General features: G+C 37.8%; 1 protein-coding gene across 2 annotated transcripts in view; it reads left to right on the top strand.

Annotated features, from left to right (window-relative positions):
- The window catches only part of SOAT1 (sterol O-acyltransferase 1), a 66,635-nt gene extending 42,263 nt beyond the window's left edge, over window positions 1-24,372 (top strand). Inside the window, exons 5-17 of one of the 2 annotated variants that reach the window (XM_061185667.1) lie at window positions 10,919-11,067; window positions 12,243-12,302; window positions 13,026-13,133; window positions 14,012-14,294; window positions 15,035-15,113; window positions 15,683-15,764; window positions 16,069-16,114; window positions 16,819-16,948; window positions 18,555-18,652; window positions 19,777-19,875; window positions 20,915-21,050; window positions 21,665-21,810; window positions 23,330-24,372. In XM_061185667.1, the coding sequence (XP_061041650.1) occupies window positions 10,919-11,067; window positions 12,243-12,302; window positions 13,026-13,133; window positions 14,012-14,294; window positions 15,035-15,113; window positions 15,683-15,764; window positions 16,069-16,114; window positions 16,819-16,948; window positions 18,555-18,652; window positions 19,777-19,875; window positions 20,915-21,050; window positions 21,665-21,810; window positions 23,330-23,386 (1,473 nt within the window). In that variant the 3' untranslated portion in view covers window positions 23,387-24,372. The remainder of the gene's footprint in view (window positions 1-10,918; window positions 11,068-12,242; window positions 12,303-13,025; window positions 13,134-14,011; window positions 14,295-15,034; window positions 15,114-15,682; window positions 15,765-16,068; window positions 16,115-16,818; window positions 16,949-18,554; window positions 18,653-19,776; window positions 19,876-20,914; window positions 21,051-21,664; window positions 21,811-23,329) is intronic. The other variant, XM_061185666.1, reaches the window with a different exon arrangement.
- Window positions 24,373-24,648: the final 276 nt, after the last annotated feature.

Raw genomic sequence — 24,648 nt, 5'->3', positions numbered from 1 at the left:
CAGGGAAGCCCTCTAGTCTGCTTTGATGAACTTGGGAAAGTCAGTTCATTGTTCTTTATGATTTCATCACTTATTTACAAAATGAAGAAATGTACCTGCCGCATTCCCCCTTAGGAATGTTCAGTAACTTAGTTCCATGAACAACACTTACTTGGTTCCTTTGTCTGTCAGGCACTACATTAGGTGCTGAGATTTTGAAGACGTCGTTTCTGTTCTCATGCTAGCCGAAAATACTATGTATAAAATGGATAAGCAAGAGGAACAGCAATTGAGTTAGATACCTTTAAAATGTTCATTGAAAGCTATAAGGTGATATCACTGTAAGTTGGTATTCTTGGTAAGAAATTACATGATTTTAGAGCTCTATTGAAGATCTTACAGGTGATGGTTACTCTCTGTTTTGTAATGTCTCTGGAAACAAGAAAACACTGTGCTGTGTAGTGTAATTCACTTGGGAGCTTTTTTTCCCATAGTGCCAAACAAAGATCAGTGGCATCTTAGATTAGATAAGGTACTTTCTTTTAGAAAAAAAGTGCAAGGTTTAAAAGATTTTATTTTAATGTTGTGATACCATATCACAATAGGAGGATTGTTTGAAGAACAGGAGGAATGTATTTTCTTAATTAATGTAGTTTTTTTTTTCTGATTATAGAAGTAATATAGGCTCATTGCAGAAAATTTATGAGACAAAGTATAAAAAGGAAACACTCACCACCCATATGCCCACCACTTGGAGATAATATTTTGGTTTATTTTCTCCAGTAATTTGTTTTCCTTCTTATATCGTATGCACAGATCCAAGTAGACACATGCAGGCATGTGTGTCAGATACATTAGCAAAATCAGCATCCATTTATATATTCAGTTGTATATTTTTCTTAACATCATTTTGTGGCTTTTTTTGTGTTAAAATATTCTTTGAAAATGTGATTTTTAAAAAATTATTTCATGATAGTCATTTGTACGGATGCATCATTTGATAACTACTGGGAATGTAATATTTTTACTCCTTTCTGGTTTTCTGATATTTAATAATGGCTAATGAAGTGAAGGAGGTAGGCAGTGATGATGAGAAACTGTAATATATACCATTTGGATAGTTAAGATGCAGGAGCTGCCTAAGTAGATTAAGGTAAATAAATGTGTTTCAGCTCAGTTTAGACTGATAACAATATGATATCAAGAATATTGTAGTCTAACTTAAATTGGGAAATAGCCCAGGATGAATTTTATTTTAAATAAAAAGGGATTAAAATTCAGAGCTCTAATTTGATTGGTTCCTGGTTTATCTTGAACCTTTGGCTTCCTGTATTAAGGATTATGTAACAGTTATACTCAAGACTTTTTGACTATGTAGGAGGAATTTATTACAATGCACCGTTTAGGACTTTAAACCTCTTCTACATTGATGCCTTCAAATGAAATGTTTGTAATAGAACTAAGCCAAACAACACCTTTTTACTAGATTACCTACCATTTTCAGGCTACATGTATGTACATCATTGACTTTTTAGGTTTTCCTTTTTTGGCTTATGGTGCTAATCATATAGAAACTATTTTATATAAAGTACAGTGGAAAGCAATATAATGTAATGCGAACTCTGAGGTCAGATAGACTGGAGTTCTGATCCTAGTTCTATAGCCTACAAGTGGTGACCTTGGGTAAGTCACTTGACTTGTTCACGCTTAGATCTCTCATATGTAAAATAGGAATTCTTTTGCCTACTTCAAAGACTGTTTTAAGACTAGAAATAATATTTAAAAGCCCCTAAGAGAGTATCTAACATAAAGCAGTCATTCAGTTATTAACAGCCATTATCAACAATAACAACAGTAGTTTTTTGTTTTTTTTTTTTTTTTGCTAATGCTCGGATTACAAAGTTTCATGGGTTTTTAAATTTTTATTTATTTATTTATTTATTTATGGCTGTGTTGGGTCTTCGTTTCTGTGTGAGAGCTTTCTCTAGTTGTGGCAAGTGGGGGCCGCTCTTCATCGCGTTGCGCGGGCCTCTCACTATCGCAGCCTCTCCTGTTGCAGAGCACAGGCCCCAGACGCGCAAGCTCAGTAATTGTGGCTCACGGACCCAGCCGCTCCGCGGCATGTGGGATCTTCCCAGACCAGGGCTCGAACCCATGTCCCCTGCATTGGCAGGCAGATTCTCAACCACTGCGCCACCAGGGAAGCCAACAGTAGTGATTTTTAGTCCCTTTCCCTTTGTAGTTTCCACAAAGAAGTCAGGGCTATGTAGTTTTGTTTTGTTTTAGATATCTACTTTCTGCTTTATAATAGATACTGAATAAAGCAAGCAGTGGTATGAGTAGGGGTTTCGGGGGCAGGAGTTGATATCAAAAGCTGTTTGGAAATATATTTTACACCTACAGTCTTGGCAGTTGTTTTGCTGAGAGGTGACTGTAGAGTGGTTAACAAATAGACATGGTTTTAAAGTCAGGTGGGGGAGGTAGACATTAAGACACCAAAAAATAGAAATATAAAGCATTTTAGATTGTATTAAGTGCAATGATGGAAAAGAATAAGATGCAGTATACGTTAGAGTGAATTGTTAGGGGAGCCCTCTCTTGGGGATTCAATTTAAACACTGTATTACCTGTTCTGTTGTGTTACTTGCTTTGCCCGAAAAGGTCAGGTTTCTGGTTCCATGCCACTGTGAGGTTAAAAGATTCTCTGTGCAAAGCCAGGCGGTGAATCAGAGAAATGAGTAATTCATGAACTAGTGATATGACCTTGTGGAGTCAGAGTATAATATTTTATTTTTTAATTTTTTTTACTTACTAGATCACCAGTTTATTATAAAAGGATATAATAGCTCAGGAACAGCCAGGTGGAAGAGATGCACAGGGCAAGTATGGGGAAAGGGTGCGGAGCTTCCATGCTCTCTGAGTGAGCCATTCTCCCTGCGTCACATGGGTTCACCAACCTGGAAGTTCCAGAGTATAATATTTAATACTCTCTACTCAGAGTATACATGTTTATTTTGTGTTTCTTTCTCTCAGCCTACTTTTTAATTTTTTCATGCCTCTGTAAGGGTTACTTTATCCGTAAACGACCCTGCTCTTTTCTCATTTTAAGACTCAGTCCAAAGTAACCTCTGTTTGGAAGGCTTTTTAGAAGTGTTCTCTTTCTGAAATGCAAATCTGAATATGTTTATAAACCTTGTGCTTAAAACATCATTGGTTTTCAGTTGCCCTTAGGATAAAATGAAAAATTCTTAAAATGGGGGAATTCCCTGGTGGTCCAGTGGTTAGGACTCCTCCTTGCTTTCACTGCTGAGGGCCCAGGTTCAATCCCTGATTGGGGGAACTTCCCTGGTGGTCAGGTGGGTAAGACTCCATGCTCCCAATGCAGGGGTCCCGGGTTCAATCCCTGGTCCGGGAACTAGATCCCACATGCATGCCACAGCTAAGGAGTCCGCATGCTGCAACTGAAGATCCCGTGTGCCGCAACTAAGACACGGCACGGCCTAAATAAATAAACAAATAAATAAATCCCCGGTTGGGGAACTAAGATCCCGCAAGCCAAGTGACATGGCAAAAAAAAAAAACAAAAAACAAAAAACTTAAAAGATCTGTCATGAACTATAGGCCCTATTTGCTTCTCCAGCCTCGTCTCTGATCACTCGTGCGTGCCTTCACTGCGTTCCAACCGTAGAATCTTTGCTTCTTGGTGGTTGTTCCCCATTCTTAGAATCTTAGAGGTTGTCTCCTTTAGCTGCTTGTTTTAAAAATGAGGTTCTTTGATAGATTATCTAAGCACCTTGCTAATCTAGTTTCTAGTTAACTGCCTGCCTCCTTCCTTCTATTGTCCTTCTGTCCATCTGTTGTGCTGGGACAATCATGTAGTCCATGGGCTGGATGAAATTAATGTTAATAGAGATGAGATTGAGAAGATAAGTAAATTAGAAAGCCTATAAGCTTATCTCCTTTTCAGGTTACTGATAGACATTTTTAGACAGATTTATTGTGGTCACGTTTTGAAGTTCTAATTAACACAAGTTTCATGCAATAGAAGAACTCAGAAGAAGGCAGAAGTGGAGCACTTCTTGTACTGTGTTTTCCTATATTCCCTCTTACAAAGGGAATAACAGTAATAAGCAGTCACTCTTTATTTCTATCAGTACTTGGATACATGAAAGGAGGAGGCTAAGGAAACTTAATAGTGTCCACAATAGAGTTCTTCCTTGTGTCCCAGTGGCAGCAGCTTCAATCAACTTTAATTCCTCAGAGAAAGAGGACAAAGGCATCGTTGGATGAAAAAAGTTAGTAAGTCCTTCTAAGAAAGAAGTGGACAATCTTATTCGCGCCAAATTGAGGATTATAACCTGGGAACAGCCTCTCAGAAATTTCCAAGAACTGTTCTGCCTGTGAGAGGTCATAGACAGTTATATTAAGTTTTTGAGATAGAGGGCTGTACATTAAATGACAGATTATTGACAGTTTACACAATCCAGATCTAGAGGTACAAAGCAGGTAGTAGGTCATGGTCTTTTGGGCCCCTTACAAGATTAAGAAGGAAGGTTATCTCCTAAGGAGTTGTGACCCTTGATGAGATTAAGAAAGAATGTTATCTGCTAAGGAGGTTTGGTTAATGCACATGCACAATACACACTAAAGGGGGGAGGGAGGAGGTCCAAACAGGCAAAGAAAAATATTATGTTTAAATCTTTCTCGTCTTGCCATAAAATGTGAATTTTATATCATCAGCATTAAGAAATGCCGTCATGCTGTTGTTGTCAAACCCAAGTTTGTGTGCCTGGTGCAGTGTGAAACCAAATAACCAAAACATCAGAGTTTGGAGCAGAGAAAAGTTTATTGCAGGGACCAAGCAAGTGTTACCCGAAAAACTGGGTTCACTTCTTGGTGGGTGTCAAGCCAAAAGACACAACCAAGGCAAAGAGCGGGAGAAGGATTTATTACTTGGAGAACACCGGGGATCTTTCCCAAAGCAGTGTCTCCCCAACAGCAAAATTGGGGAAGTTTTAAGCCAAGGGTACATGCATATTCATGAAGGGGCTTGAGCTGAGAAGCATAGACTTGGGCCAAAGGTCCACAGAGTCTAAGCTTTAGTTGAAGTCATGAGGGTCAACATCGTTACTCCATCCTCCACCTCCACCCACATGAGGGCCTTAGTTCCTGCTGAACTCAAAGATATTATGTATATCCCTTGAGGAGGAACTAGGACTACTGTTTCTTGACTCCTTTTCCTCTGTTCTGCATTCCCTTACTTCCCTTAAGATCATTAATTATCAGATCTGTTCAAGGGCAAGCATTGTGACCAGGCTTAGATCACAATATTACTTAGGCCAAAAATGGCTTCTCATATGTCAAGAAAGCCATGCCTAGTTTTCTTTCTCTGGGGACCCCCTACCCTATCTGCTTACACAAGGAGAATGAGTGGCTCATGCTCAGAAGACATGAACTCTGGGTGGTTCACAGGGAAGAGTTTTTAAAGGCAACATTTGGGGTGGCGGCTGTAGGGTGTATGACTTTCTTCTGATTGGTTGGTGGTGAGGTAACAGCGTGCTGTTCCAGGAATCTCAAATCAACCTTCTGGTTGAGACCAGTCTGGGGTCTGAGCCTGCAGTTACCATCTTCCACCTGGAATTGTTCCTGTAGAACAATTCGAAGATAGGTATCAGATTGTTATGTATATCCCTTGAGGAGGAACTAGGACTCTGTTTTATTGTTGAACTATCTTTCTTGACTGCTTTTCCTTTGTTTCTGCATTCCCTAATTAGTAACTGCATGAATCTGCCCTTTAGAACTCTGGGAAGGTCTAGGAGGCTCAAGCTTTTTTCCTACAAACAAGAAACAGGAGACACAGAAAGGCTTTTATACCTGGAAGGGCCATGCAGGCTCCTGCTCAGTTTCACTGTCCACTGAAAGAACAACTCAAAAGGTAAAAGTTGTGAGTTAAGTTTTTTATTCAGGAACCTTATTCAGGGACCTCATAGCCCAAGAAATAGCCTCTTAGTGGCTCTGAGGAGACTGTTCAAAAGAGGCAGGAGAGGGCTTCCCTGGTGGCACAGTGGTTGAGAGTCTGCCTGCCGATGCAGGAGACACGGGTTCGAGCCCTGGTCTGGGAAGATCCCACATGCCGCGGAGCAACTGGGCCCGTGAGCCACAACTACTGAGCCTGCGCGTCTGGAGCCTGTGCTCCGCAACAAGAGAGGCCGCGACAGTGAGAGACCCGCACACCGCGATGAAGAGTGGCCCCCACTCGCCGCAACTAGAGAAAGCCCTCGCACAGAAACGAAGACCCAACACAGCCAAAAATAAATAAAAATTAATTAATTAATAATAAAAAAAAAAGAGGCAGGAGAGGAGCCAGGATATATATGAGATTTTTGCCTGGGGAAAACATTTAGTCAAGCATAGGAGGATTACTGCTAATCAGAAAGAATAGACATCTCAAATTAATGATTTTAGTGCTTTTCTATGTACAGGAAGATGCAAGAATCAGGGGCCATTTGAAAATTTTCCTTAGATGTGCAATTTACTGTCTAGGGGTCAGTATATCCAAAGCACAGAATGCTTCCTTGTTTTCTCCATCCTGAATTCCCTTCAAGGGTGGGTGACTGCAGTGGCAGTGGCTTCATCCTTGTAGAACTGGAATGGTGGGCAACATTCTTTGCTTACAGTAGGAGTTTTGGAATATGGGGAGAAAAAGAAGGGGAAAAGAGAATGGTTTGATTGATGAGGAGGGTGAGGATAAGGAGGTTGCTGTAGGCTGTGGAAATTGCAAGTTTTGGGGCATGTATGGCAACGGCTCATCTGTGGGCAAGTAGTGAGTAAGGCACGAGCTTGTGCCGTGAGAAGTTGAGTATTTTTCATTTGAGTTGGGTAGATAAATATCAGCTTTTACTGATATTTTTATAACATTCATTATGGCTTGTTTTTTTCCCATGCTTCTGGTCTACTTAACCCGATACTTAATTGGGGAGGGTGCTAGTTCCAGAGTATGAGGAATCCTAGTTAAAAGATTCCAGGCTTCTTTTTTAATGTTGAATAAAATTTCAATGGACTAATGTGAATAGGGAGTAAAATGTTAAGACCTTACATGGTTTAGCCCCTCTCCTGCCACCCTCCCCTTCTTTTCTGACCTCAACTCTTATCACTCTTTTGCTTCAACTATAATGTCCTGTTTCCTTGCTATTACTCAAACATGTCAAGGGTGTTCCTGCCTCAGGGCTTTTTACCCTTAACGCTTCTTTCTTCTGCTACTTTTCCCACAGGTATCGACTAACTTGCCCTCTTACATTCTTCAGATCTTATCAAACGTCATCTTATTTTTGAGGCTTTCTCTGACCTCTCTATGAAAAATAGCACCCTCTTTCCTCCAGTCCCTTCTCTTTCTTTCTTTCCCTAACACTGTCTGGCATACTGTATGTCCTGTTTACCCCCACTGGAGTTTTAAGTTCCATGAGGGCAGTCACTAGGTTTTGTTCATTGTTGGATCTCCAGTGCCTGCAGCAGTGCCCAGAACTACACCTAGCACTTAGTGGAATGAACGAATTCTTTCCCTTCTTCTCTTTTAGTATATTTCTACGTGAGACAGCGTTTTTGTACCTGAAAAATACCTTCATTTATTAAGCAGTCCAATGCTAGAGCTTAATGAGAAAATAGCCCACCCCCCGCTCCTTTTTTTTTTTTGAGTGTCACTTTTTTGGGTGTTTGTTTTGTTTTTGGTTAGGGAAGCACTGTAACAGGGAAGAGCCAATTTTGACTCCACATTGGATCTGTTTCTTTTACTTTAACCTTTGCTTTTCGTTGCTTTTGTTATTATACATAATGGCCTGATTCAGGGAACCCTGCCCCTCTGCCTGAATGTTAAACTCAAGTTCCTCTGTTCAGCTCTTACGGAGACAATCTGACCCTGCCCACCTGTGAATGGCTACAGAAAAGAAGAAATTAACACATCCCCTCCTATTTTGCAAGATAAATGGCCTCATTACTTTACTTCCTCACCGCCTCCTCCTTTCTGTTCTATAAAAGAAACTGGCATCCAGACCCCGATAAGATGGTTTTTTGGAAACCCTAGTCCTCCATCTTCTCCGTCTGCCGGCTTTCCGAATAAAGTCGTATTCTTTGCCTCAACACCTCCTCTCCCAATTTATTGGCCTGTTGTGCGGTAAGCAGAGCAAGCTTGGACTCGGTAACAGCATCATGCCTATTGAAAAATTTCAGAATGAAGATGGGCATATAATTGAAACGAGCAAAAGGAACTAAAGTAAAATACTATTTGATAACCTTAATATGAACAAATAATTTTATAAAACTCTATTTCTTCCAGGGAACATAGGTTCTATATGTTTTTGTCCTTAAAACCGGGCAGCATCATTCACATTTTCTGTTTGGCTAATACTTTCCTCTCTTGGGTTTTCATCATATTGTCTCCTCCTCCCACTTTTCAGTTAATCTTAAGTCCTACTTACTGAGATCCTTAAAGGTTTCAGCTTGACATCCAGCTCAAAAAAGGTATTTCCAGTCATCTCCGGTTTGCTTTCTTTGCTAAACTTTTATATGTTCTTTGAGTCTTTTCATTAATGGTTCTATTTCTCAGGTGACATTTAGGTAGTCTACTGTGTATTGTTCATATGTGTATATCTCGTATTTTTCATCTCCATCAGCTATTGTTACTGAACAAGGTTTGTGTGCCTGACACACAGTGAGGCCAAATAAACTGAAACATCGGAGTTTGTGTTACCGAGTCCAGGCTCACTCTGCTCGCCGCACAGCAGGCCAATAAATCAAGGAGACGAGGTGTTGAGGCAAGGAATAGTGACTTTATTCGGAAAGCCAGCAGACCGAGAAGATGGTGGACTAGGGTCCCCCCCCCCCCAAAACCATCTTATTCAGGGTCTGGATGCCAGTTTCTTTTATAGAAGAGATGGGGAGGAGGTGAGGAAATAAAGAAAAGGCCATTTATCTGGAGGAGGGGATGTGTTAATTTTGTCTTTTCTGCAGCCATTCACAGGTGGGCAGGGTCAGAATGTTTCTCTGTGAGCTGAACAAAGGCCTTTTAGTTTAACAGACAGAGGGACAGGGGTTCCCGGTGGCAGGCCATTATGTATGCTTACAGCTATAGACAGTGATTATAATAACAAAAGCAATGAAACGCAAAGGTTAAAGTAAAAGAAACAGATCCAACTTGGAGTCACAATTGGCTCTTCCTTGTTACAGTTTGGGGGTAGAAGTTTTTATAGGCAAAATTTGGGGTGAGGGCTGTAGGGTGTATGGCTTCCTTCTGATTGGTTGGTGGTGAGGTAACAGGGCGGTGCTCCAGGAATCTTGCACTCAGCCTGAAGTTGCCATCCTCCATCTGGGTGGGGGCCTTTGTTCTGCAGAAGAGCTCAAAGATACTGTATATTCCTTGAGGAGGAGCCAGGACCCTGTCCCAAGGCTTGCACTATTGTTTCTTGACTGCTCCGCCCTTGTTTCTGCATCCCCTCCCTTCCCTGATAAGCAGCTGTTTGAACCTTCCCTTTGGAACTCTGGGAAGGTCAAGGAGGCTGAATGAAGCCTATTTCCTACAAACAAGAAATGGAGAACACAGAAAGGCTTTTGTGCCCAGTTCTCACTGCCCGGGACCCCAAAAACATTTGGGAACTCTAGAAGGAAGTAGTTTGAAAAAGCTTCATATAGTTCCATTAGATACATTAATATTTTCAGGCTTTACTTTTAAAAGACTTGGCCAAGCTCTTGTTAAAACAGAGTCCAGAAAAACAAAAACAGAATCCAGAAAAAAGGCTACTTCAGATATTTTAGGTTCAACCTAAATAATATAGTTAGAGGAGAGAGCATTTTTTTTTCTTGAAAAATTAGTAAGTAACACTTTGTTTTCCTTTGTGTAGATGAGTCCTGCCAATTTTAAAATACCGCAATTTACAATTTGAGCATCCACAGTAGGTGGCCCATTATAATTTGAAGAAAAAAATTTTTTTTGCCTCATACTTTTCAAAAACTGTAAGTTTTAAAGTGTTAAAATGTATAACAATTCTGTGTTATAAAAGTGTGTGTTATAGTTAGATAACTATATAGCTGTGGAGGTAGGAATATACATTATTGTATAAATGTTGGTATCACAGAGAAATGACATGACTTAAAATATTCAATATAAACACTGGACACTTGGCGCTGAAGGGGTTGCTTGAGAAGAAAGGGGACTTAAACTTATATAATGGTGACATAATATTGATTTTTGTTTTCCGTATAAAAATTTGAAGAGAAAAAAATAATGTCATTTTTAGCATTTGTTATTTTGTTTTTGTATATCACTCGTAGGAGTTCGTTTAGTAGGTGATTACTTTGATTTATGCCTAAAAGGGTATACATGCTTTTTTTAAAAATGTATTTTATTTATTTTAATTTTTGTGGCTGCGTTGGGTCTTCGTTGCTGCGCGCGGGCTTTCTCTAGTTGCGGCAAGTGGGGACTACTGTTCGTTGCGGTGCGCGGGCTTCTCATTGCAGTGGCTTCTCTTGTTGCGGAGCATGGGCTCCAGGTGGATGGGCTTCAGTAGTTGTGGCTCGTGGGCTCTAGAGCGCAGGCCCAGCAGTTGTGGCACACGGGCTTAGTTGCTCTGCAGCATGTGGGATCTTCCCGGACCAGGGCTCGAACCCGTGTCCCCTGTATTGGCAGGCGGATTCTTAACCACTGTGCCACCAGGGAAGTCCAAAGGGTATATATTCTTAAAAAGACAAATCATCATGTTGCTTTTTCAGTAGCAGTTTCTGAAACTACAGGTCAGCTATAGAAATCACTTTTCTGTTTTTATTCCTGTGAATTCACTTATCATGGATTCCTTTTGATCCAGCTCTATTTAGGAGAACCCTTTAAAAAATGTCAACGACTCATAAGCTAGTTAGCTCCTAATGTTTTCCTTTATTTGTCTTAAAATTCTAGGAATTGAAGCCCTTTTTTATGAAGGAAGTTGGCAGTCACTTTGATGATTTTGTGACCAATCTCATTGAAAAATCCGCATCATTAGACAATGGTGGTTGTGCTCTCACATCCTTTTCTGTTCTTGAAGGAGAGAACAGCCACAGAGCTAAGTAAGTACAAGTAATAGTTTCTTTTAATGCACAAGTCTACTCTAGCACAGCTCAGTGGTCTCAATGTGGATTGCACTAAAAAAGCCTGGATTCACACCACACTACCTTTTATTAGCCATGTATTGCTATTTTAAACACTTGAAGGGTGGGTTTCTTCATCTTAATATGTGGATTATAACAAACATGCATACCTCATTTAAGACCATGCTGACTTATAGAATAACATAGCCAACACTTGTTGAATGCTTTACATTTAAACCAAACAATGGCCCTGTGAGGCACATAACATAGCTGCATATTACAGGTTAGGAAACTGAAGCGCGAAGCAGTTAAATGTTGTCCAAGATTACACAGTGGGGATTTGAACCCAGTGTCCGTGCTCTTCACTGTGTCTTATACTGCCTCTCTATTGTACTCTATACAGTACTTGTAATAAAGTACAGTGCAATTAGTATACGTTATTTTAATTGGTCAGTCATCCAGAGCAGTAGAGGGAAGGCTATCAAAGGCCAGTGTGTGCTAATTTGCCATTTTGTGCTTTCCTTGGTTTTATGCCTCTTTGGTCTCTGTCAGTCTCCTGTTCTGGAGAACTGTTTTGACCAGAATAGCTAACCATAGCAGAAGTGCTAATGGTACTGCAAGAAGCCCTAAAGAAGGTGATAATGTTAGATGTTAAAATGTGAGGTTTTAGTAACTGGAGGTAACCTTTTAGATCAGGAGGCTGTTGGGGATTGTTGGAAGACCTTAGGGGAGGGTATCATAAACATCAGTGCAGTTTTGGAGGACAGACCAAAAATAGTATGTGAACTGAATAAAGTATGGCTGGAGGCTTGTCCTTAGGGGTGTTTAGGAGAAGGAAGAGTGGTTGTCAGCCTGCGATGCCAGGAATGCATCTCCATAGGGGCTGGGCTGTGGGGTCTTTTTGAGTGCTGCTCTAGTTAGGTTTGCCTAACATCTCTTCCTTCCTAATCAGATATGTCTGCACCTACCTCACAGCATTGTTCAGAAGGAGCAAATGACAAAACATGCATAAAACCCTAACACAGTACCTGGATCATAGTGAGAAGGCAGTTAATATTATAAGCTGTAGTTGGCAATATTGCTTTTCTTATCCATAGGTTTAAATTTCTTGTAATACTTGAAGTACTCATATTTTAATTTTTTGCTCTTCCCAGAGATCTGAGAGCACCTCCAGAACATGGAAAGATTTTTGTTATAAGGCGATCTCTCTTAGAGTGAGTATTTTTAGTTGCTTTTGTTAATAATTTGAATTTTAAAAAATCAAACTATTCTGATGGTTATAATCACTGAGTACTCTATGAATGTTTAATAGGTTTGTTCTGTATTCATGTAATACATTTTTGATACTTCTTTTTGTACATTTGCCATCTCTTGCTCCTCCTTTCTGATCTTTTGGTTCTGTATCTAGTTTCAAAGGAGGAGTTGGAGATAAGAATGGTTATTGGTCCTCTGATAAATTCCTTGAAGTTGTGCTGCTAGAACAGAAATTTTCTAATTAGGTAAACCACTTCAAGAGAGTTTCGGTGGTGCTGTCTTCTTGATACATAAATTTTTTTCATCTCTTCTTTGGCTAGCCAACTTTGAGACTTGATAGTTTTCTCAGATTTACTTATTTTAGAACCCTGATTGTGTAGATTTTATGGGAAAAAAAATAGGCAATGTAAATTAATTGTGGCAACTTCATTTGTGAACTGAAAATTAAAGGTACATTTTGAGTAGGTAATGAATATTTCTTTTGAAATGCTGTCTGAGTTGATTATTTATCATTGATTTCTTCATTCGAATACTGATATTCATGAGTAATGTTCTGTGATTACTGTTTGAGATGTTTTTGGAGTGTGGATTAAGCATCTTCTGAACTGCTTTGAAGTAAAGTCTTTAATATATGGTGTTTTAAAATTAAATATCGATTAATTTTATTTGAACTACATTTACAGTGAGCTGTTTGAGGTGGACCACATCAGAACGATATATCACATGTTCATTGCCCTCCTCATTCTCTTCATTCTCAGCACACTTGTAGTAGATTACATTGATGAAGGAAGGTAAGACAGTATTGTATACCTGTTTGCTTAGTTGATGCATGGGGTGTTGGGAGTTTTCACTATATTTAAATTTTGAAAAAAGATGATTTGGTTAAATTGCTTCAGAAAATCCCAAAGCAGCTGATTTGAGGGTGAGAGTTCTCTCTCCTGAAAAGTACAACTAAGAAGAATATTAGAAGTTTTATGACTTTTATTTTTAAAATGGTCTATTTTAATAGACCATCTTAGTAGTTTCTAGGTAATTTTCCTAAATGAGAGAATATTGTATATATGACTTACCAATTTTTCTGCTATGGGTATGCATTTTAAGTTGTTTCTAAAAATAGGTAGTTTATTGGAATTTAACGTTTGAAAAACATGATATTTTTAATATAAAAATCAAATTATAACTAAAAATGACAGTGTGATAATCATACATTGAATTATGTGCTTTATTAGTAAATTAAAATTTGAGATAATCATAATAGTATATTAGATTTTCGAATTGTACTATTTCATTCTGCAAAATCATCTTTTGTACATAAATGATTGCTATTTAAATATTTTAAGTATTTACTTTGCCATAGCATATTTTAGACTTTAAAATGTATTAATGTCAGAATCTAATCTTTGAGAAGTTCAGAGTCTTGTTATCTTAGGTTAGTAGTTTAGGTATCTTATGTTCAAAGACCATATTATCCTAGAGCTTTTAGAAAATAGATAAATAAGTTATGAAGCTGAGGCTTAGGAGCATAAGTGTTACATCCATGACTTCTGTGTATTAGTGTTGTTGTGTCTCCTAAAGTTGAAAGTTTTGGGTCTGAAAGTTTTTAATTTTATAAATCAGTGCGTATTAAAAATCCACTTCTGAGTTCTTTCTTTGTGCTTTTTTTCCCCAGGCTAGTGCTTGAGTTCAATCTCATGTCTTATGCTTTTGGCAAACTTACTGTTGCTATGTGGATGTGGTGCACCATGTTCTTATGTACACTTACAGTTCCCTATTTCCTGTTTCAATGCTGGGCCAGAGGCTATCACAGGAGTTCTCATCCAGTAGTCCATTCTCTATTGCATTGCTTCCTTTTTGTGGTCTTCCAGATTGGAGTTCTAGGTTTGGGACCACTTTATGTTGTATTAGTGTATACACTACCACCAGCTTCCCGATTCATTGTTATACTCGAACAGGTAAGGTTTTGAGTGTTGCTCAATACAATGCTATGCTTAGTTAATGATATTAATAATAACAATAATAATTGTTATTTTTTGTTGTATTAGTTGGATAAATTTTCATATCTGGTTCTTTGTGTTATTATCTATAAAATTAAAGTCTTAAACTACATCATCTTGTCTTTTAAAATTCGTTCTAGCGTCAGTGTTCTCTGATTCTTGATAATTGAAATAAATTACATTGAACTGTTCCGGATGAATTCAAATTTTGTTCTTGAACACTTTGTGTAGAAGCCATCTAAAGTATAAAATACTTTTGTAATTAAAAACTCTACTTTTGAAGTGTCAGATTCATTGTTTTGTCATATAGCCATCTAAAAGATTTATTTTGTTTGTACGCCCTTCAGAATTTTCTGACTTTTATTGGCTATCTGTAATGCTCGGTTTGGCTGTCTGTAATGCTCTGTTTGACTGATGGAAAGGACCATTTCAGGAGACTTTCTTTGAACAGGCTTTTAATTTCTTAATTTGTAATATACCTGTAACAGATGGTGCTGTTAGTTGCAAAATAATTTGAGTAATAACATGTCTCTCTTTAGAGTTTGTTTTTCATTTGTTTTAGTCCATAAAAGTGAGTTTGAGTTGGTATATACAAAATTAAGTTCTTTGTGTGTTTATAATCTAGTGCTGTTCTGAGGTTGCTTATAGGAGACAAGTCAATGAAAGAAAATTCATCTTTTTTCCCCCCTCCTTTGTAGATTCGTTTTATAATGAAGGCCCACTCATTTGTCAGAGAGAATGTGCCTCGGGTACTCAATTCAGCCAAGGAGAAATCAAGTATGTAATTCCATAAGTCAAAGGATTATTCACAGGGTATTTCAACCTTTGGTGTTTACTGGAATGGCATATTACATTCTGTAGACATTATGTTTGATTTTAAATACAAGGATCCAAAAAAAAAAAAAAAAAAACTGTTGGGAGAGGAGGGAAAAAAAAAAATATGATCTGTATTGATTTGGAAGACCTTCTCACTGTTTCCTGATTGTTCCTGTTTTACCTTTGGTCCCCAAAATTTAAAACATTGATCATTAGACTCTTGCACCTTTTGCGTTATTTGTATAGAATGTTAATAGAGTCATTACACCCCATGTGCTTACTTTTCTTGAATTGCTGCTTCAAACTCTAGAAGTTATGTCTAAGTCACAGGAGTAACTTAGTTTAGAGGGATTGGTAATATTCAATTAATTTAGGAATAAGAAGTCATCATTTTGGGAGAGCAGGAAGAAACAACATGAGCTAAGGAGAGGTAGCTTTTTGTCTTCCCTATTCTGTGCTTATTTTCCTCTTTCAGTTTTGCTGAAAGAAATTGAAGAGCCTCCAGTCTAAGCATAGTTTTCCTTTTCCAGGCACTGTTCCAGTACCCACAGTCAACCAGTACTTGTACTTCTTATTTGCTCCTACCCTCATCTACCGTGACAACTATCCCAGGTAATGGCATTATGAAGCAGAAATGGGGTAGCACCAGGAGTGTGCCAGGAAGGAGGTGGGGTAGGTAGACCAGTTCATGTAGTGCTACAGAGCAGTTAGAATGGGTTTTAATTTTCTTGCTGGCATGGGAAACCCCAGATCGTGATTCTAGCAATCTGATTTGATTTCAGTCATTCTTGACAGAATTATACAAGTATTTCCTATGTCAAAAATGATGTTCTGTGTGGGAAGATACTGTGAGGACCTTTTTTAAAGTTCATTTATTTACTTTATTTAGAAAGTAATTTTGTTTCTTCCGTTTTAGGACTCCCACTGTAAGATGGGGTTATGTGGCTATGCAGTTTGCACAGGTAAATTTTTTTTAAGTGCCTAAGGTTTGTCGGCTGGTGGGAGATGGGGATTTGAATATAATAATAATTTAATATATTTAAAGTGTTGTTTAATTCATGTCTCCTGGGAGCTCTAGAACTCTTACTGAAGTCTTTAAACTATTCCCAGTTCAGTAAATGGTGTTTGCTTTGCCAGTACATCAAAGCTAATTTTCTACAATTAAAAAAAAAAAAAATTTTAAGTAAAATAATTCTGTTTGGTTACTTCAGTATGCATCTACATTAATTTCCCCCTCCCTTTCTGTTTTTTATTTTATTTTTGGATGTATATCTGTGTGGATGTGGTCTGACACTCCCTCGACCCCTTATCAGAATCATAAATCCCAGAAGATCCCATTTTCAAATCTTGTGTCAATCAAATACCCATTTATGAAATAGGTTCTTTTGTTATGAGTTTCATGTAGCAGGAAAGAGAGCTTCCAGAGTCTGATCTTTCAAAAATGCCATTTGGTAAAGGGTTGGGAATAGGTGTGGTAGAAATTAGGCTTGAGTACTATCTCTGAAGGATTACAGTTTGGCAATCTTATATACTAGTGTTAAATGGAATATATATGTAAATGTTAGTTTACAGGTCACATATATATGTTCTTCTGAAGGAAAAAAAATTACTTTTCATCTTTCCTGAACAAGCTCTCTTTATTATAATTATCTTTGTTATGTTCCAGGTTTTTGGTTGCTTTTTTTATGTGTACTACGTCTTTGAAAGACTCTGCACCCCCTTGTTTCGGAATATCAAACAGGAGCCCTTCAGCGCTCGTGTTCTGGTCTTATGTATATTTAACTCCATCTTGCCAGGTAACACGGGTACTGGTTAATTTGGCTATTCATAAAGTTGCAAGGAAAATAGAAAGCCATTGCGTGTGAGCACCTTTGATTTACCTGCTTTTCGCTATAAACTCATCTATGCATCTGTACCCATCTTTAACCTCTTTCCATCTATCTGACAGATGAAGCACCCTTGCAGTCCCTGGCCAATCTTTCCATTTGTCTTCTTTCACTCAAGTTTTGCTTTCTCTGACTGTGGATAGTCTGTATTCATGCTTTATCTTCCTGTTCACTCTTCAGTCACTGTAATCTTGCTCCTAATCAGACCAGGTCATTGAAATGGCCTTTATTAAAATCTCTAATCTCCTCCAGTAGTTGGCTTAGCCCTTATTCTGTTTGATTTCCATGAAGCATTGGGTGCTGTTGACCACATTTTGAAGTCTGTCTTGCCACTCTCTTATTCTCCTGTCTTTCTGGCCATACCATACATAGCAGTGAACCAGACATACATACTCTTTATTCTCTGGAAGCTTGCAGTTTAATTATATTTAGTTTCCTTTACTTACTCTTTCTCTTTTCTCTACCCATTAAATGTTGGTATTGTTTTCTGCCATCACGTTCTTTCTTCCTCTCCCTCACTCCCAGACATCTGCTAGTAATCCTCCATGATTGCCCCTCAAGATTTACTCCAATAAATTCTTTTATCTGTCCCTCTGATGGGATATGTGTTACATGTGTGTGTCTTCCTCACTAAGCTGCAAATTCCATAAGCTCAAGGATTGTGTCTTATAGCCAGTCATAGTCTCTTCTACATTGTCTTATACATAGTAGACTAATATTTTTTGAAAAAACAAGTGAATGAAAAGGATGGGCATGTAAATTGATATTTTAAAATATAGTGTAATATATAATATACTAAGGTGCTGTTGAACTTTGTCTCATAGTGGAGATGACATTTAACATTGGGTATTGAAAAATAAATAGTCGTTTGCCGGGCAGAGAGGTGGTGGAAAGTTGCTTCCAGGTAGTGGGATGGATTCAAAGGCATGGAGTATTTTGGAATGGCAGAAGTCCAGTTGCGGATGATGTTTGCTACATTGGGAGTAGAGGCAGAGATAAGTTAACCTTGTCACTATTGACATTTTGGGCTGGATAATTCTTTGTTTGGGGGGCTGTCATGTGCATTGTAGGATATTAGCCACATCCTGGCCTCTAACAACTAGATATCATAGCACAAGGCCCACTTCTTGAATTGTGATAACCAAAAATGTCTCCAGAATTGCCAGCCATCTCCTGGGGGCAAAATCTCCCCCAGTTTTAAACAGCTAGTTTAGAGGAATACACGGCCAGATTTTAAAGGGCTTTTACTGCCAAGTTAAGCCATACATCTAGGCATTTCCATTAAAAACAGGCTGGGTCATTTTTGTCTATAAAACCCACTTGGAAGAAAGTTATTTCTTTATTAGGTTAAAATAATTAACTTTCAAAATACACTATCATTTCTGGAATGGGTAAGCTGGAATAATAACTTTAATTTTACAAAATAATTCCAGCTAAGCAAATGATGACATATAATTAACTGATTGGTATGTGAGCTATTTGGAAAGAGTCTTAATATTGTTCATCTTATTTTTAGCTGTGCTGATACTGTTCCTTAGTTTTTTTGCCTTTTTGCACTGCTGGCTCAATGCCTTTGCTGAGATGTTACGCTTTGGTGACAGGATGTTTTATAAGGTAATGTGTACTTGGACTCATCTTCCTTTTCACATTTTATTTGTGTCCTCATTGTTAAGTATTTGAGCGTTGTTGGCTACTAGCTTTTTAACATAAACGTTGTGAAATCATTTTCTTCCACAGTTTTTACCGATATTAAGTCTGAAATTCTATTACTGATTTAAGTGGCGTAGTCTTGTCTTTTCTTCTACCTCTAAATCTGCTCCCTTAGTACCGCATTTGGTTCCTACTGGATCCTGTATTGATGATTACAGTGGGAAAGCAGGTGTCCAGAGGGCATTCTGAGACTTTGCTGACTTTTTATTCATTTGAAATGGGCTGTCTGGTGCTGTAGGAGTGATCTCAGCAAATTATTCTATTTAAGATTGTTGAACAGTTCATGAAGGAAATAACTTTTCCCTCCTTTATTTTGAAAGGCATTAATTCTGCTTCAAATAGTATTCTTACACTTCCAAAGTTGGAATTAAGTTGTAGAGTAGAGGCAGAGTGGTTCACAGTGTTCTGTAATCCCACCTAAAGCCCTCTAGAATTTTGTCTGTCTGTTCATGTTTTGGCAACACTCCCGGCCTACCCCTCCTTTCTCAAAGAAGCAGCAAGTGCGGGTTGCAAATTTTATATGTCTTATTCCATTGGTCTGATCTTAGAGTAAGAAACAGGATATATATAAAGGAGCACCAGGACTTGGAGGTAGCCACCATCTCACTCGTGGTAGAACTTAAATTTTGCTGTTTATGATACCAGCAAACTGCTCTTGAGGGTTATCATACTATCTAAGTCTGTGTGACCTTAGAATCTCTCATTGTGTTTTAGCAAGGTAAGGGGGATTTACTGATTGTTATTTAGATGAACATTAGATTTAATGATTATGTTGTGTATCTTCCATCATAACTTGTGTGATAAAGAGATAGTGAACCTGGGAACTTAATCATCCATAGAACTAGGATTAATGTCACACTGAACACAAATAATGCCTTCAAAATGCCTTTGAAGATTTTTGTGACATCAGTGTATGGACTAACAATTTATCATAACACACTCTAGGTGTTATATTATGTGTGTATATTCTCTGGGAGTAGGTTTTGCTTTGGTTCTGTGTATATGTATACCTTTGCTTTTTTCCTTAGGATTGGTGGAACTCCACATCATACTCTAACTATTACAGGACCTGGAATGTGGTGGTCCATGACTGGCTATATTACTATGCTTACAAGGACTTTCTCTGGGTAAGCAGCAAGATTTAGTTAATGTTGTTTAAGAAATGGAGATTCTTTTCCAGAAAGTATTACTATTGTGCAGCTGGAGGAAGTTATACTTAGTTGTCTTCAATTCTCTTGTGAGCCATTAATGTCTAAGAAACCTTCTGCTTTGAATAGCACTGAGACCAGTATCTACAGTTACTAGGACTAAGACCATGTTTTTGCTCTGGATTTTTATTTTACATGACTACAAAGTAAGAATGCGTGCAGGCATTGGGAGAAGTTGAAATGATCCACCAGTAATGGATCATTTTGTTGGAGTCTCATTGCCAACAAATAATCTCCCCTAGCTTTTTCCATTTGTTTTTTTGTTTTTCTTCCTTTGTTAGAAGTGGAGAAACCACCTATGTTCTGATTTACAACTCTCCGATATAGATTATTAATATATGTCTTTGAGACATTCTTTAGAGCAGAACTTATTTAGACTGAAGAAATGTACTCTTGAGTCTCATGGTTGATTAACGTTGGTATCTCTGGATTGCAGGTTTGAATTGTTAAATAAGGGCACTATTTGGCTAAATGACAGTGTGTTGTGGTGCAAATAGCACAGTATTCGAATGTTCTTTCATTTATAAATGTAATTTGACTTATGGATGAGGCAAGTCCCTTGTTTCTAAATCTTAGTTTTGTTACCTGTAAAAATGGTACCTGCCCAGTCTACCATACAATGCTACTCTAGATTTGATGTGTCCGTTTATAAATGAAAACTATGTTTTGTCAACCATAGTGAGTTACAAATATAAGTTATTAATGTTTTTGAAAATATACTCGATCTTTCAACATTAATGGTTTTGAAAATGCCTCATTTAGTAAAGTAAGGATTTTTAAGCATAGATGTTTTTGTCATTATTTTAGTACATTGGATTACTCTGAGTAGACTTAGAAAATCAAATATGAATATAATTAAATAGGTGCCTTTAGTGTGTGTTAATTATAAGTCTTATGTAGTTCATGTTTAATTACTTACTTTCTGAAAATTGCCTCTAATATTTTCCTTTTACCCTAGTTTTTCACGAAGAAGTTCAGGTCAGCTGCCATGTTAGCTGTCTTTGCTGTGTCTGCTGTAGTTCACGAATATGCCTTGGCTGTTTGCTTGAACTTTTTCTATCCAGTGCTTTTTGTGCTCTTCATGTTCTTTGGAAGTAAGTATCTTGGCATCTCATGAGTACCGAGTATCATGCTAAAAGAGAAATTTAGAAAATAAAATATAAAATCAATGTAGAAAACTAGATAGTAAATAGTAATACCATTTCAAGGCAATGTTGTTTATCTGATGGTAAGAACATTAATTTTGAGTAATTATGTACAACTCTGTTGCAAGATGCTTACACTTTGATGTAGAGAAATGAACTAAATAACCTCTTGAAGACTATTGATAACACTGACTTGGTAGCTCATAAAAACTATAAACAACCTCACCATTCTTAAACTCTGTTCAGTGTTCACCCTCTGAAAAAAACTAACCCTTTTTTGGGTGGGGTGGAGAGGGACGAGTTAGAATATGAATGCGTCCATGAAATATGTTTTCACCTGTTTTGAATACTGACTGATTTCCAAATAATCACTGATTAATAAATTTCAACAGTGAAGCTTCATTTTTACTTATGGGACCAATGCCCAGAATAGAACGTGTATATACACAGTTGATGCTGTTTATGATAACTAAATGATTGTAGCAGATATCTGAGGGCCCTCATCTCCTGGTAGATTTTGTTTTGATGACTATATATGTTTTTTGTTGTTTTCCTAACTTTAGTGGCTTTCAACTTCATTGCCAATGATAGTCGGAAAAGGCCAATTTGGAATGTTCTGATGTGGACTTCCCTTTTCGCGGGCAATGGAGTCCTCCTGTGCTTTTATTCTCAAGAGTGGTATGCACGTCAACACTGCCCCTTGAAAAATGTGAGTCATCAATCAGGCTGGAGTGGTGAAGTAACCTATTTGTCCCCTGATTGTGAGGGTTGGTGGGCAGTCTTAAGGAGAAGGGAGTAGTGGAGATGGTGATAAATGAATGTTAAGGGGAGGGAAGTGTGGAGTAAAAGCAGGAACTTATCTTACTGCACTGTCCTTGAACTTTTTCTTTTCTTTGGGTTTCTTCCCATTGAACTCTCCTAGTTCTTGGTTCTCTCTCTCTTTTTTTTTCTCTTTATCTGATTTTTCTTTAGCTCCTTCTAATATTCTTCCTGTGCCCTGAAAATGTAGGTCTTCTCCAAGGTTTTCCCAGTGGCATGTGTATCCACCCCCCCCCCAAATATGCATCTTCTACCTCTTCCTTCCCGAAGTAATAAACTCTATAAAAATGTCCGGCTAGACTCATATGCCTAGGAGCCCATTTCCCTTTTTTTGTTGTTGTTTTCTTGTTTGTAATTTTGTAAGAGTCTCATTCTTAGAGCTTTAGTTTTCGGCTGCTTATAGAAAACTCCCAAATATTTGGGGTGGGGGGCTTCTTGATACATCTGCTTGGGTATTTCTCACGGATACCTATAACTGAAGATGTTCAAAATCAAATTAATCAGTTTCTCTCCCAAAGCTTCTACTGTCCACCCTGATTTTGCTATGCTGCCCTCACATCCCCTCCTTATTTCCTATGAGTCCCCTGTGTGCATTTGAACTAACTGCTCTGGACTCTGGACTCTGTCTCTGGTCACTCTGCTCTTTGCACTCAGATTTCACCTGTCAGATTTTATCAAGATCTGATTTGGATGCAATGTCGTCCATGAAGCTTATTTATTTATTTATTTATTTGGTTGGTTGCGCTGGGTCTTAGTTGCGGCTCACCAGCTCCTTAGTTGTGGCACATGGGCTCCTTACTTCTGGCATGTGAACTCTTAGTTGTGGCATGCATGTGGGATCTAGTCCCCTGACCAGGGATCGAACCTGGGCTCCCTGCATGGAGTCTTAACCACTGCACCAGGAGGGAAGTCCCCATGAAGCTGTTTAAAATTCCTGCTCTAGTCTCTTTTCTATTTCTGAATGTTCATAGTATTTCATCTGTTGCTCATTTAGATAATTCAGTAATTTAAGCTTTGTATTATAGTAATTTGTGTATATTATCATCCTTAACCTACCACCATTTAGATTTTGGGCTACTAAAAGTAGGACTGTGCTAAAACAAAATGCAAGATACAGAAAAAAAGGTAGTGCCTATTTGGAATTTGGTCAGGAGTCCATGCAGTTGTGTAGAGTTTACTGGACTTAGCTTCACGTAAAGCTTCTAGATCAAGTAAATCTGTGCTATAGATAAAAATGATGAACATCTTTTGAATTAGTGAGCTGCTTATAGCTTAAAGGTTACTGAAATGCTGGGAGGCATTTTAGAGATGTGCCATGTGTAACATTAACACCCCCTATCTACCCCATCTCTCATACGTACAGTGCACACAAATAAACTACTCTTCCATTCTTGTTTTTCCCCTCGAAGCCCACATTTCTGGATTATATCCGGCCACGTTCCTGGACTTGTCGTTACGTGTTTTAGAAGCTTGGATTTTGTTTCCTTCCTTGACTGAAGATGGGATATTCTACCTGATTTGGGGCCAGCATCTGTTTCCAGCCGTTACTGAAGTTATCTGTGTTATTTGGACCACTCCAGGCTTTACAGATGGCTCACTCCATTACTAGGTCACCTGAAGCTGAGCTGTTAGAAGTTTCCTGGAAGCTTGTACACTTTTAAGAAGTTCTTAATTTTTTCCTTTTTGGGAGAAGGGAGACTTGTAGCTGATATAATGACAGATTTTTTGCTGGGTCATATCAGCTTAAACCTCAGAAATTCTGTTTTGTTTCTTGATTCCATCTAATTAGAGACTAAACATCATGTTTTCTTGGCCACTGAATTAGCCAAAACATTGATGAAGAAATCATTTAAGTACCTCTGGCTTAGAAATTTTTTCATGTGCATTGTTGGAATGTATGCTAATTAACCATGCAATTGGGAAAGAAAATAATGCGGAATGTTTTGCTATTTCTAGTAGAGAGAAAATATCTATTTTTCCAAAGATAATCTTGTTATATATCCTAATTTGTATTTTTTTTAAAGTTCAGTTCTATTCAATTTTTATCTTGTTTTTGCTATACAGTGTAGGTCGTGATGTCTGTGAAGCAAAATTATCCCTTTCACTTTGAATTCTTGAGTTTGTATCCATAATATTATATATTGAGGAGGACAGAAGTAGGAAGGGAAAAAGAAGTGGCACAGGACAAAGAAAAATATTTCTTCTTTCAACTTCTAAAGTAATTTTTAAAAACTTGCAGAGTCAATCATGTGTTTAAATTATTTTATTGTGGAACTTATGTGGAAGATACCTGAAAGTTTAAACAACAAAAGTTAATAACTTCTTTGAAGTTATTTAGAAGTAACCTTTGGTACAGTTATTTTATCTAATAAATACTGACGTGAATTATTTTTCAGACTAGTAAGTCTGTAACATAAGTATTAATCACCACCATTAATATTAAAGGGAATATTAAAGATCCAGAAGCTGGCTTCTGCATTTGCTCAATTATTATACTTTTAATGGTAGTGTACTTTAGTTGCAATAAATTAATAGGTGATCATTTTCAAGCAAATTTACTTTATTGTGTGATTTTCCATGTTATAAGATGCCTATAGCTAATACAGTGTGGTGTGTAGGAATTATTTTGGTTGTTTGAATGACATATGATTATGTTGGTAAAGACTGAGCTTTGGAAGGGTTTTTTTTTTTTTTTTAAACATCTTTATTGGAGTATAATTGCTTTACA

The sequence above is a fragment of the Eubalaena glacialis genome, chromosome 3 (assembly GCF_028564815.1).
Source record: "Eubalaena glacialis isolate mEubGla1 chromosome 3, mEubGla1.1.hap2.+ XY, whole genome shotgun sequence".
Taxonomy (NCBI): domain Eukaryota; kingdom Metazoa; phylum Chordata; class Mammalia; order Artiodactyla; family Balaenidae; genus Eubalaena; species Eubalaena glacialis.
This window is presented reverse-complemented; position numbering and strand designations above follow the sequence as displayed.